This window comes from Varanus komodoensis, unplaced genomic scaffold (genome assembly GCF_004798865.1).
Source record: "Varanus komodoensis strain SLA01 unplaced genomic scaffold, ASM479886v1 scaffold4, whole genome shotgun sequence".
NCBI lineage: Eukaryota > Metazoa > Chordata > Lepidosauria > Squamata > Varanidae > Varanus > Varanus komodoensis.
Genome location: NW_025335941.1, coordinates 39,099,501 through 39,114,353, shown reverse-complemented (window position 1 = coordinate 39,114,353; position 14,853 = coordinate 39,099,501). Strand labels below are relative to the sequence as shown.

The window sequence follows — 14,853 nt, the reverse complement described above, 5'->3', positions numbered from 1 at the left end:
TGCATTGGTGTAACGAGTTTTGTCCTGTTGCTTCTGATATACAATTGAATTATTATGTATGCTGCAGTAGAAGGGGTTGGGTTATTTTTGCAACACCTGTCAACATCTCCAGTGTGGCATGATACTGGTATGATTCCATCCTGAAGAAAGCCATTTCTCATTTGCATGGAAGAGCAATGTGACCCCAGCAGTTACCCCAATTTCAGAATGCTGGCAGGAGTCCTGTGAAAATTATTGCTCACAGCACAACATTTACTGTTTACTTACAGTGAGAATGGGGTGCAAGTAGGTTGTTGTAAACCTGTCGCTTTTAGCAGCAACATCAGGGATTTGTGCTTTTTCATACAGCAAAAAGACAGGAAGAGAAATCCCTAAGTATAGTCTACTAAGTACCATCTGCAAATCCCTAAAGCCTTGGAACTGAGCACAGAGCCTTGGAAGAATGAAATTAATAACTTTCAAAGTGTGACCTTGAAAATGGAATTAACAGTATTCCTCCCTTTTAAGCCTCCGTGATAATAAAGATTTCATCTTCAGAAATCCTGACAAAAAGAGTCAACAGACTAGAAAAATGACTTCCTGCTGAGGAGCTGGCATGTGTGAAACCCTACACTCTCCAGGCCAAAGGAGCAGGAGAACAGGATTAAATTTATCCCTTTCTTTTGGTGTTGCTTTGGTTTGTTTAGCTTGATTTTCTTTCCCTGCATCTGCTTTCTTCCCAAAACATGTCATGCAAGATAGTAGCCATAAGCATGTTGGCTCAGAGTAGCTGGCTTCCACCAATAAGAAAGTTCATAAACAGATCTCCCAGGTACGGATTGGGAGAAATTTATTCTGTTTGTATTTTAATGCAAACAAACCTAATACTGTCCTTCAAACCATCGCACACGCATAGTTCAGTCATCCTTCAAAACAGACATTTCTCCGTATTTTTAGTTAAAAATGCATGCAGAATGCATATATTGTTCAGATGCACACAAAAAGTTGCATATTATTGTTAAACTAACATTCAAACATGCATAATGTCATGGAAGTTACTTGTAAAAATTTATATACATAAAGCAAAACTGCATACAAGAAGAAATGTATTGGGAGGAATGTGCAGGAAAATGTGTACAAATTTCCATACAAACTTTAAAAGATCTTAAGAGTTAGGATACACTGAACTTGAGAGTGGAAAAAAACTGAAGATGTACCAAATTTTGGAATGAAAAACTATGTGAGACAAAAACTGACACATTTGTCTGCATCTATTCCCAGGTGTTCTCAGACTTAAGAGCATAGGAAGCTGTCTTATACTGAGTCAGGCCATTGGTTCCTCTAGCCCAGTATTGTCAGCAGTGATAAGCAGTGCCTGTCCAGGATTACAGGCAGGGCATTTTCGAGCCATTCTCAGCCATGCCAGAGAGCAGACCTAGGACTTCTGCATGCAGGGTCTGTGCTCTGCCACAGAGCCACAGCCCTTTCTTATCACTGCAGACTGAGCTTCATTCACAGCCTCTCCTTTCCTCACTGAAGTCTTGTTTCCTTCTCAGAAACGAATGAATCCTTCTGACTAGCAACTCAGTGGAAAGCATTTCATTTTTACTCCACCTGAGTAAGAGGAAAACTGGGATCTGTAACTTTCATTCAGTACTTTTTCTATAAATTCCACCTACTTCCTTGGCCTTGTTTCATCAAACTATACCAGCAAAGTCCCATAATTAGCATAATAACATGAAGCAAGATGAATCACTTGGGAGGAATGGAAAAGCCCTTTCTTGATACCAAGAGCTGACAACCAGCCCCACATGGGTGCATGTTCATTACAGACTTTATCATTTTCCAAGTTTTTGTAAGAGGTAACTGTCCATTCAGACAATAGTTCTGGCATCCTGACCACCATGTCATACTTTCCAGCATGCCTTAGACCCAGTATCATTCTGGAGCAACAGTGTAGGGTAGGGTAGGTAATGGCATCAGCCAGAGAACAATGGTGGAGATACTGGGGGGAAATTCTATGCACAATGGCCTTTTTAGGGGGTGAAACAAAGAAATCCCAGCTATACATCTTCTGAGCACTGTTGGTTCAGCATTGCCTTTAATATTTCACAGGTAAATATAGGGAAACAGTTATAACATCCCGATTCTGCTTCTGAGGACCACTGCCCAAGGATTCTTCCTGCCACCTGCACACATTGCACAGCTGAATGCTCTAACTGTCTCAGCTTCATATTGAGCTCTCTTCCATTAGAATTGTGTTGGTTCTTTTTTTGATCTTTCAGAAAGTCACATTTTTTCCTAAGAGTTTGGAGAGAATGTGAAATTGTAAGAAGTGTGCTAGAAAGGACATGGTGACGCTTCATGGTGCCTTGAGTCTACATCATTTGTGAAGCCATAAGTCATGCTGTGCATCCATTTACTTTGGCAAAACCATCAGCCTTGGCTTGAAATGAGTGTGCTCTTTGTTCAGGTGAATGAGAATCATTCAGAGCAGAGAGAAAGACCAGTTGCTAAAAGTGGCTTTGATAGCACTGCCAGGGGATTTTGCAGTTTATGACATTTCTTAATCAAATTATCACAGATGCCAATGATCCCAAAACATCTAGTTCAGATAAGATATCAGTGAGAGCACTGGCAAATTAGTGCTTAAATTCTGATGAGTTCCTTATTTGTGACACAATGCCACCTTCTGGCAAAAGAATGTAGATTCCAGCTAAGGTACTAAGTCCTATTACAGCTGTGCCTCTAGATGGCGGGAATCACCCAATTATTCCACAAAACTGCAAACAAAAAGAACAATTGAAGCAACGTTGTTTTAGAGAAGCTAGCTGCATGCATTCTGAAAAGCAATCTGGATATCATGTACATGCCTCCATTCCCTGTGTGTACATAAATATCAACATCAGTAATTACTAATACCTCCCATGGATTTTCTTTTCCCTCACAACTTCCCTTTTAAAAAAGTGTTTTCTGTTGTTACATGGGGTGAGACATTGGCTGAATAAACACGATTCATTTGGGGGGGCTTAAAAGCCAGGGGTGATTGTCTTGCTGCCTGAACACAGTCCGTGTGTTTAGATTGCATTCGGTCCATGTTCAGACAAGCTACCCCGTCTTACTACTCCTATAAGCAGCGGTGTTGTGTGAACCCAATCACTCTGTTTAAAACCCAGTATAACTCCCTAAAATACTGTAAAGAACCCTTTGCCTCATGAGTTCTATGCTTCTTCCTAATAACGTTGGGCTTAATTCTCAGCTATACAGAATTCCTAGACTTTGTTAAACATTTCATGTCAGGAGAGAGTGAAATTACCAGTAAGAAGGCAAGAACATAATAACAATTCATTGAAAGAATGAAATTGCAACAAGTAACATTATACCAAGTTGGGCCGTTTGCCATACTGCCATCAGATACGAGTTGTGACAAACCTCTATTTTCTGAAGTTCACAGAAGCATGTCTCTTGTATAATATTATATCTGCATGAGCATATTTCCTGGCTTTTGTTTTTGGAATACCCATCCAGAATGTAAGCTCTTTGGACACATCTTTTTATAAATTGAGTCACTGAGGAAGCAGACCAAACCTTTACATGTTTTTGACCCTACATCTAGATAACTGACATCAGAAATGGATTTTATCTCACAACTGAGATAAAATAATGGCCTATCTACCCAAATGGGCTGAGAATCATCTCAGATTCCCATAAAAATGTGTGAATTTGCCATCAGTCTCTGTTTCCTTGTAACACCTGCCCAGGAGTCCAAAGATGCCCAGTCTCTGACCTTATTCTCTGAAATAAACTCTGTATGGAATCTTCTCAGGGAGGTAACACACAGCGAGGGGGCAAAGCTGCCTTGGGGGGCTTGTGCCAGTCAGAATGAAAGGTGGAATATGGTTGGGATCTTTGAATTTACCAGTATCTGCACACACAACCTGTACATAGGAATTTAGCTATTGCATCTCCAGGGTAAGCATAAGTAAGAGGCTTGTATTGGGCCCATCTGAGTGAGAAGAGCAACTCTGGATCTGCTAGATGCAAACATGCCTTCTTCTGTCCAAGAATGTCCCATTTCACTTGCTACCACTGGGAGGAGCCTTCTGTATGTCTGAGAACAGCAGAGCACTCTGTGACAGAGCCCAATCCACCATCCTAACCCCAGTCATCAGCACTGGGGGCAGGATCACAGTCTTAAATTAGCTCCACACTATAGCCAGTAGATGTTGGCTGGCCAGCCATCCCTCACACCACTGCACATGAGGGGCTTTCCTCAGGTGCATGTTGTAGAGGCAGTGGAGAACTGGCTCAGTGATGCTCACCTTTCCATAGAGCTACTCAGTGGATTTTCCCCGCACCCCATCCCTGGCCCCATACTGGTCCCATAGTCCCCTCTGCAGCCAGAGGGGAGGGTGCTGAGTCAATTCCCCCATCTTTTCAGCTGCACTTCAGGACATAAGCTGTGTTGATGCAACAGAGACTGCCTAATAGCTGGTGAGCCAAACTCAGCCTACAGTCATGGCTGTCAAAAACAGAGCTTCATTTCTCTCCACAGTGCCTCTGGGATACCAGATGGAGGACTGAAAGGGAAGGAGATGATGGGAAGCAAGACAGTTCGATAATGAGCCTTGTTGTTTGTTTGTCAGACCCATTAAGGTATCTGTATGCCAGAGTCCATTAACCCATGGACTCTGGCAACCATGCAGGTTTGCTTGTTGTGACATGTGAACCCAGGCATGGCTTACAAAGATAAATATTGAAGCCAAAGTTTGGGTTTATTTTTCATGTATTTCAAAATGCATGCATTGTTTTGCATGCCCCTTGTTAGCATTCATGTGTAGGAGATCTTGAGGCAGCCATTACCTGCAAGAGCAGGGCTTACTATTAGTTATAAGTCATGCATATACTAATTCCATTAATTATCTTTGCAAGGATCCTACAAAATAGACAAACAATATTTCAGATTTCATGAAGGGGATGCTGACCCACAAATGGAGAACAGCTCAACATTGCCACCCCCAAATAAACACATGACAACACTCCAAAAATCTAGTCCGCCCCACACCCTGTTCCAAATGGGTGGCCCTCCAGATAGCACTGGACCCCAACTCCCATAAGCCCCAGCTAGTGTGGCTAATGGTCAGGGCAATGGGAGTTGTTATCCAACAATCTCTAGTGAATTATTCTTTTCATTCCCATTCATGCCTTAGAAATTCCTCAATCCAGTAAAATTTTAAAGGCTTTGTTCTGGAAAACAAAAACAAAAGAAAAGAAAAAGTTCAATTAATGCTGTATTATGTATTCCATGAGGGTTAAAACACAGTACTTCTTGTAAAGAAATTGAAGGGAAATTGCTAAAACTAAGTGGGAAGGTTAGGTGTGCTGCATCTTGGGTTTGAAGGGAGTTAGCACAAAAGCAAGTGATGATTTAGTCATTCGCATTGGAAGCTATAAACTGCGCACTTGATAAGACATAGTAGGCTATTTGTTCAGAGTGATCTCTTGTGTTGCTTGAACCCATCAGCATGGTTTATTTACTGTGCACAAGCTATTCTGGCTGGGCACAGAAAACACCACAAGCGTCTTTGACATAAGCATGGCTCACCACCATGGGTTCTATGAACCCAGTTGTGAATGAAACGTGTGGGTTCCCAAATGCCCAAAGGGCTGGATATTTGTTTGCCTTAACTTGTTCACATAATGACTTTTGAAAAAGAACTAGAAAAGCCAAAAGCTACCCTATAGCAGAGGATGTTTTCTCCCAGGTCCAACACAGGCTTTCCAATTTTGTGTAAAACATTCTGTTTTCCCACTGGCTCATAAGGAAAAACCTTATGTGTGCTCATCCATGAGCAAAAATAATCCACAGGTAGGCAAAACTTCTATGAGGGCCAAATGAAATGAAAGCCAATTATTTCTGGCATTTTGGTCAGTCCAAGTAAAGATACTGCTCACTTTGGATTTTTTGAATTTTTCTCTGTATATATAGTATAGACGTGCTGCAGTGAGAGACAACTTACAGCAGGTGGCACCAAAGTCTGCAATATCAGCTATATTCTCTCTCCCCTGCGCGCACAGGCGCCCACGCACTTGCTTTCTCTTGTTCCTGCTTTCCACCTAACCTCTCACCAACCCATGTCAACCAAAAATTTGGTTAAAAATCCCTAATGGCATAAACTGAAGGCAAACCTATTTGGATGGCATACAAAAGCAGCATTTTACAGTCTCATTTCAGATCATCATATCTAAAAACATGTTTTATGAACATTAAAATTAACAGCAGTAACAAGCATTCACATACCTGCATAAAACAAAAGGTACTTTGCTACAATAGCTAATGACTTCTCTAATAAACAGGTAGCCTGCTTGAATTACTTTTCTTCTTTCTTTTATTTTGGCAAACTTAACAATTAAATCGCCAAACAGATTTGTCAACAGCATTAAGCAATCAAGCCTTTCATGCCCAGTGCTAGAGCTTAGGTAACATCATCTACTACTAGATCCAGTTTATTAAAGGAAAGTTGGCATGATGCAGCCAATATGGGGAAGGAACTGATTGTTTGAGGGGTACTGCATGTATGCCAAAACTGTCTCAAACAGGGATAGGCTACAGGGTAACAGAGCTTCTTGCAGTGATCATACAAGATGGAATCATGGAATAATTAAGTTGGAAGGGACCATGAAAGCCATCATGGCTTGCTCTCAAGTTTGGGGGGGGGGGGCACAAACAACTTGCCAACTGCTGCCCCGAAAGAAGATCTGGGGCAGCTGTTGGCAATGCTCCCTGGCTGCCCAGTTGGCAATGGCCATTCTTGTCAAGCGGCTCACTTTTTCTGGGGCTTCAGCCATGATGAGTTGTTGCTGTCTGAATTGGTGGCACAACATGCAATTGTGCTAAAGAAAAATCTTAAAACAGACCACTGGGTCTTAGTTTGGTTGAAAATAATGAGAACTCACAAGGGTTAGTCATTATGACTGGGTCCAGGCAATGCAACAGGCAACTATTTGCTATTGTTGTTTGCTTTTCCTATCATGCCAGCCATAGAGACCTAGAGGAGGATTCTTCTCTGGAGGCAGCCTACACCTATATATAGAATCAGAGAATAGTAGCGTTGGAAGGGACCATGAAGGCCATTGAGTCCAACCCTCTGCTGTTGCAGGACACCATGTTACACCATCCCACTCAGATGGCTGCCCAGTTTCTTTTTTAATGTCTCTCATGTGGGAGAGCCCACCACCTCTCTAGGCAGCTGGTTCCACGGTCCTATTCCTCTGACAGAGAGGAAGCTATTCTTGATATTTAGCTGGAATCTGGGTTGTCACAGCTTAACTTGATTATTCTGTGCCTTGGACTCTGGTATCAGCAAGAAGAGATCTTGGCCACTCCAAATGTTAGCCTTCTGCATTCAAGTGGTCACTCCAGTAGGACATCCAACTTACAACTGCAGCTCATTTATGAACTCATTGAGCATGAATTATACTCTTTTCTTCATGAGTTTCTCAATTAGCTGTTAATCTACTGCATCTAATTTTGGTCTCATTACAGAATAGAGAACCAAGCACTGTACAAAGAGCATTCCCTTTCCTTACACATAACCTCTAGGTGGCACTGTGGAATAATGGAACAGCACAAATGCACAAGTGAAAAAAGCAATTTCTTGCTTTTCTTGTATTTTCTGTAATTTTTTTTAAGCCCTCTAAATAATCGCTTGTGAGTAAGGAATCATGAGCACATGGCAAATGCATGTAGAAAAACCCTAATGTGAGAATCATATCTCTACAAGCAATTATATTTTAAAAAGGAACACAACATTTATTGCAATCTGCATTCAACATGTGTCATAGAAAACAAAATCCAAGCTATTTTCTAGTTGTTATGCAGATGTTCTTTATGTCCATTTATTAAAATGGCAAGCTTTTCAAATCTATGGATATGAGTTAAAGTCATTATTAACAAAGATTTGTGTTTACAAGTGAATACACAGAATTCCCATACACAGGGCCTTGAATTAAATGTATGTGTGCACAGCAGCTAGAAATGAGCCTGTACCCCTATCAGATTATCAACAATCACACTAGTTAGCTGTCCAATCAGACTGGGAAGGAAGTGACCAAACTGAGCCCTCTGCCCCCCCCCCCCATGCTCTGATCATGCCCTCTGATCATGCACTATGATCTCTCTGTGTGTTGGGTGGGTTTTCTTTTCCCAGCGCTTCATATATAGAACCCTGGACAATGAATTGGGAAAAGATTCAGTCATGGAGCAGCTGTTTTTGACCCCATATCCCCAGATAGTGACACACTAGATCAGAATGCAGGAGTATGGGGGATATCGGTGAGTCAGTTAGGAACAATAGGTCTTACTGTATTTACATAATGGAAAAATGCAATCTTGACTGAATCATGAGCATATATTGCATGGTGTACAGAGTTGCTTCTACAGGGAATACTTTAAATAGATTCTCAGGCTCAAGATCATTCCAAGCAGGAGAGCAGTAAATGAGAGGCTGAATGAAAGGACATCTGTTGTGTTAGCACTTAATATTCCTGTTGCGACCCTGTATTATTTGTTGCTGCAGCAGTGAATGCCTTTCATTCACCACCCTTGTGAAAATCAAAGCTTTGCTGGCATTCCTGTTGCTCCCCTCCTTAGGCCTTGCACTGCAGGACCATAAATGTTACATTGAAATCATTCTCTCCCCCACGATTACCAAATAAATAATTATGCAGCCTCCCTGGAGACCAAAGGCATTTGCTGATTGGTTCCATGTTTTATTGATTAGATTGCTGTGATGAATCAGCCCCCAAGGAGCCAGCGTCTGGCTGTAAGCAGACACTTGTCAACGTGCAGAATGATAACAAGTTCAGGCATTCAAGGGCCACCACATGGAGGGAGAGTAAACAGGTGGACCATGCTGTTTCAGCAGAGAGGGAGAATGGAAAGCAAGCTCATAGAGATCTGCTGTAAGTCCCACCCAGTTCAGCCCCCTGACAGGAAGCAGAGACCAGTCACTAAAGGAAAGCTGATAGCTCTGACCCTCAGTTTTCCTTTGCAGGAAGGAAGAATAGTTGGTCACCATCGCAGATGTTATCTAGAAGAAAGTTTTCCTGGTACAGTGGTGTGTCTCAAATCAGAGACATGTGAACAGAGAAAAGGCTATTCTGGCAGTGATTTGTGGATTTTCGGATGACTCTTGCTTCCTGGTGTGCCAATTTGTGGACTCTTAATTTGCACAAATAAGTTTGCATATATTTGTGCAAATTTGTATTTATGCTCATTTGCACTTACAAAAATGTGCAAATCAACCCAAAACACTCAACCACCACAGTACATATTTTCATGCTTCACTGTATAGGGGAATTTGTGCTTTTTTGTTCTGTGTTCTGACCCTCAAGCCCCATGGACTCTGTGCAACAAGGGAAAGCAGAAATCACAGGGTGGGCTCCAACAATCTGGACTGACTTCATTCCATTGAAGGTTTTTCTGATATCCCTGTTCGGAAGTGAGTGTGTATAGGATTGCAATCTGCAGCCAAAGTGTCCTATGTTGTGCGCACTGCAAAATGTGAAAGGAACTATCATTAATGACCAACCACATTTTTATCATTCCCAAATGTTCATAAGTCACAACATCGCCTCCTCTCTATTAAGGAGGAGAAATTAGTTTAGTCTGAATTTTTATACAAACACACATAATTCACACCCCAAAACCTTTATGAGAACCATAAATTCAGCACATAATGTGTCTATTAAGGGTTTTACACAGAAACTGCAAATAAGTGGGAAACACAGGCAAAAATGCATTATATTAGGGTAAAATTTCTTGCACACCCATAAAATGCACACATAATATGTATATTAAAGGAAAATGTCCCTGCATTTTCATTTTTTCCTCAATCTGATGAACTTAAGATTGAGAAACTGAGAAACTCGTTGAAATGAAAACTGATAGATTATCCCATCCATTGTTGTTGTTATGTTTGATCAATTTAACTTTGACTTATAGCAACCCTATGAAAGGTTGCCCTCCAGAATGTCCTGTCCTTCAAAGCTCTGCTCAGCTCTTGTAAACTCAAGGCTGTGGCTTCCTTTATGGAATCAGTCCATCTCATAGTTGGTCTTCCTCTCTCTTTTGTGCCTTCAGCTTTCCCTAGCACAATAGTCTTCTCCAGCCAGCCCTGCCTTTTCATGATGTGCCCAAAGTACAACAACCTCAGCTTTCTCAATTTTGCTTCCGAGGAAAGTTCTGGCTTGATTTGATCCAGGACCCAAGTGCTCATTTTTGTGTCAGTCCAGGGTATTCACAAAAATTTCCTCTAGCACCATGTTTTGAATGGATCAACTTTTTTCCTGTCATTTTTCTTCATTGTTCAGCTTTCACACCCATACGTAGTGTTCAGGAATACTATAGTGTGGATGAACTTAGCCTTAATTTCCAGTAGAACGTCCTTACACTGGGTGATCTTTCCTAGTTCCTTTACTGCAGCTCTTTCAAGTCACAGTCTTCTTCTAATTTCTTGGCTGTGGTCTCCAAGCAATGGAGATCTGGCATGGAACAGTTACAAAGGGTTGGGGGCTGTTCCCCTTTTTGAGTACCTCCCATCCTTCCATTTGAGTTCCGCTATCAATTACCTGACTAAACATTACTGTCAGCCATAATCTCTTTAGCAAATAGCTAACCGACCAGAAGGGTATAAGTTTTCTAATAACAGCAAAATGTGTATCTTCTTCAGAATAAATGTTTAAATATTACATTGTTCAGGAACCATCCTTTCCTACATTCTGTTGCAATTGCTATACCACATGAGATTAGCTTATGATTTGTGTGCATGGGAATATAGGCTCTTCTTACTGTCCCACAAACAGAGAACTCTTTTATGCATAAGGTTCACCAAAGTCACTCTAGGACTTTCTTGGCTAGGGTTAGGAAGGCTTTTCATGTTGTAATTTTAATTCAAAGTAGTATTTTATGTTTTAGTGGACATTTTAGTGTGATTTTATTGAACTGATGCACAATCCAGTGAAGCTGAATACTTTTTAGGTGTCACTGATTTTAGTGAGAAAGAATTAAGCATGACTTCATATAATCAGGATGTTTACTAAAACAATGTCTTGTTTTCACTGTGTTAACTAGGAACATTTGAGTTAACTTTGAAATAAAAAAATTAAAAATGATGCACTGGTTGATAAAGAAATAATGGACTGATCTGCAAGAGGAAGTATTGCTGCTAATGTAACTCAGTTTACTATTTTTCTGTTTGTTTCTTGCTAACAGGTCAATTTTATTCCTGGGGAACATATTCTCATAGATCTGCTTGATTGTGTTGTTTAACTACTAAACTAGTGATAGTAGGAAAGCTGTTCCTTATCTTTGCATGGCAAGGGGGCTGGTTCAGTTTCCTGTTGCTCAGTGAAAGCCTTGCACTGCAAACCTGCCTGTTCAGATCTACTTAAACATGAGCCTCACTGAGTTCAATGGGACTTACTCACCTTGGACAGTTCTTTTTTCCATATCAGACATGATTCTTTCCTCCCAAGTTGCCACTAAAACCTGAGATTTTACCCGTAAGTATTAGGGGGTAAACCCCAGGCCAGGGGACCAGTTTCAGCCTTACAGGGTCCCAGTCAGGTCTTCCAGGGTTCCTTTGTTCCATGCTTGTTTCTCTTATTCACCAACTGCTTAGTGGTTTTCCAGCATCTGTGCAGTTTTCCCTCTATTCTAAAGGACTGGAATGGTTTTCCTAAGACCTAGGTGCTCTAAGTATGGAACTGGTATTTTTATAATTTTGGCCCTGCCCCCTTTGCCTTCAGCCCCATTCCATTGTCTTTAACTCTGCCCACCATGGGAATATCCCTCCCCAGAAACTAAATCTAATGCTTGAGCTGAAAAAGATTTGTAGTACTCTGGAAGAATCTTGCTAATAGTATGGATTGTCCCATTTCATATCACAGAGAACCCTTTTTTCATGCTCTCTCATGGAAGAAAGGGAAAGAGACATAGGATAGAAACCCTGAGATATAGAAAATGTTATGCAGGGCAGAGACTAGCTAGAACATTCTCTGTGTTTACCTGCAGGAACTATTATTACATGGAAAAGTATCCAAAAATGGTACCACCATCTGGAATCAGAAGTGATGCATTCTATTCTTCTATCCTAGATTTCTATCCTTTCATTGCTTGTATAGATGAATCAGCAAAGACTAGACAGAGTTTAACCACCTCTGTCAACTGAGCCCAAAGAGATGAGCCTAAAGTTTGATTTTGTTTGTCCTACTTTGAGAAGACCCAATGAAATGAATGAGTGACTAACAGTAGGCAACTCATTGGATGCAACTCATTTGCTTGTGAAAGCCAACTCTTAATAAGAGGGGGGAAATTGAGATGTAGGACTCTAAAGGAGATAATGTGCCTCATCTTTGACAACTATGCTTTTTGCAAACCGACACTTTGACTACATTACTGCCTTCTGGAGTAAAAACAATAATAATAACCAGATCACCTAATATCAAAAGCCTGAGGACTCCATACTGTTGTCTTAACCACTCCAATTATTAGGATATTAGGAGGGTAAGTACCCAGAGGAGGGCTTTCTCTGAGGTGGCGCCCAACCTATGGAATGCGCTCCCCAGAGAGGTCCGCCTGGCACCATCGTTATTTGTTTTTCGGCGCCAGGCCAAGACCTTTTTTATTTAAACGTCATTTTAATTGTTAGCTTTATTTATTGATTTTATATCTTCGGCCAGGACGTTTAAATATGTTTAATATGTATTTATTTATTGTTGTGAGCCGCCCCGAAGCTTTGGCGAATGGGGCGGCATAGAAGCTTACTAAATAAATAAATAAATAAATTGCCATTTTTCCTAGCAGGAGACACCAAAAAGGCAGGGGAAGCATCAGTTAATGGATATGGTTATTCTATTTCATATAGCTGGTTTGTAATTGTTTTGTTCTGTTTTTTTCTTCTCTCTCCCATCTCCTAGGACCTGGTACAGGGATAGCAGGCAATGGATCAATGTGTCTGGCCGTACCACTGTGGCTGTTGGCAGCATCCCTGCTCTGCCTACTCAGCAAATGTTAATAACATCCGAATTTTAAAAAAGGGAAAAAAATAAAAACCCAGCAACAACAAGAACAACACACAAAGCAAAACAAAACAAAAATGTCATACAGGAGACAGAGCAAGAGAGAGAGGGGGGAGGGAAAAGACGGCTTCTTTCACAACTTTTGTGTGTACTGCAACAAAGGGGGAAAATTTCAATGAAGAAAAAATCAGCAACGTTTATTAGAACAAACTGTCAAGTCACTGACCATCCAGGAGTATGAGAGACCCGATGGATCACTCTATGGAGGCTGGATCCTAGCAAGGATGCTGAGATACTGTAAAAAGAAATATCAACAATGGAATTACCTTTAATCTCTCCATTCCCTCATATCATTTTTTCCTTCCTCCTTTCCTTCCTTCCTTCCTTCCTTCCTTCTTTCCTTCCTTCCTGGAAAGAGATGGCCTTTACTTTGGTGTCAATAGCCACCACCTTTTGATTGGTTTGCTCATTTCTTAAACTGATACTTAGCTTTTGAAGATATCTGGCAAACAGTGATGCAGATTTCTCTTGTATACTGGTGTCCCATGAAGAAATGCCACATGGCCCATACCTTGCTGCTTCCCCCTTTAGGCTGTTCCATGTATTTCTGGGCACCTTATCCCACAATGCTTTGATTATATGAAAACATAGCAATTTTACCTTCCCTCTTGTCCTTGTCAGCCTCATCTCTCCCTCCCTCCTCCCTCCCACTCTCTCTATCTCTCTGTCACACACACTTGTGTGTGTGTATGTGTGTGTGTGCCATTCTTTCTCTCTCTCCCTCCCTCTCTAAAGCATGCAAAGGGAGCAGTCCCTATGTACATAAGCTCATCAAACTGTAGATAAAGTCCTGCATTGTACATGAGGTTGAATGTTAGGTTGGATGTGGATTCAGCCATAGCTAGGGCCATAGACTGCTAAGCCTCAAAGGACTGCTATAAACATTTGTGGAGATAGGGGTATGGAATGAGTGAGATCTGAAAAAGGTCACAGTGAGATCTTTCATGGTTTGGATAAATATTTAGTATATGTGTTGTAACAAAGGATACCCTTATTCTGAAAACCACATTCTGTCCACTGCTGAATCTCTCGAGCAAGGGAGATTTGCCACTGGAGCTCAGCCAAACCAAGTGGACCCTCTGCTGGGTTTGACTGGTCTGAGAGACAAAGTGAGGGAAATGTTGACTAGTGCCAAGACTCAGTAGAAGGTATAGTTACTTGCAACCTGTTGTGTGAGGCCAGATGGAGTGAGCTACTGAACAATAATGTTTGGCTGTTTTCTGATGAAAGAGTTCCAGAAGATAGACCACCATGGTCTGCTACAAAGGGCTCCAGTTGTTGAGCCAGCTACTACAGCATCTAGGCTGCACACTTACCTTTGGTAGTTTTGCTTCACTGGTATCACGAGAACTTTTTCTGAGTCTGAATTAAAAAGGACAGGAGCAATGACAGGCAGTCCCATCATTGGGGAATTTGTAGGCTTAACAGAGTGATTTGGAGGGATACCAGTTGCCAAAAGCAGATAGCACAAAAGGGGTGTTCCTGCTGGTTCCTTGTATGAAGAAACAACTGGAACCCTTCTCAACTAGCATTTTTTTTTTAAATCTTGAAACTAATTCTGTGGCTAGAAACCTTCCTGAGCCCTGAGGCTGACCAGTTTTCCAAAGGCAGTTATTTTCTTCCTCTGATAAAGAAGCATAAAGTCCCTTTCCAATCTCAAGAAATCAAGACCCACCACCTGGGAAATTATACCCAGCACTAGGAATGTGTAACCATTCTATGGACATAACG

The 14,853-nt window shown here is 41.3% G+C and overlaps 1 protein-coding gene across 2 annotated transcripts in view; it reads left to right on the top strand.

Annotated features, from left to right (window-relative positions):
• The window catches only part of LOC123029272 (limbic system associated membrane protein), a 500,040-nt gene extending 486,982 nt beyond the window's left edge, over positions 1 to 13,058 (top strand). For both annotated transcript variants that reach the window (XM_044442038.1, XM_044442039.1), the window contains one exon: positions 12,961 to 13,058. In XM_044442038.1, the coding sequence (XP_044297973.1) occupies positions 12,961 to 13,058 (98 nt within the window). The remainder of the gene's footprint in view (positions 1 to 12,960) is intronic.
• The last annotated feature ends 1,795 nt before the right edge of the window (positions 13,059 to 14,853 follow it).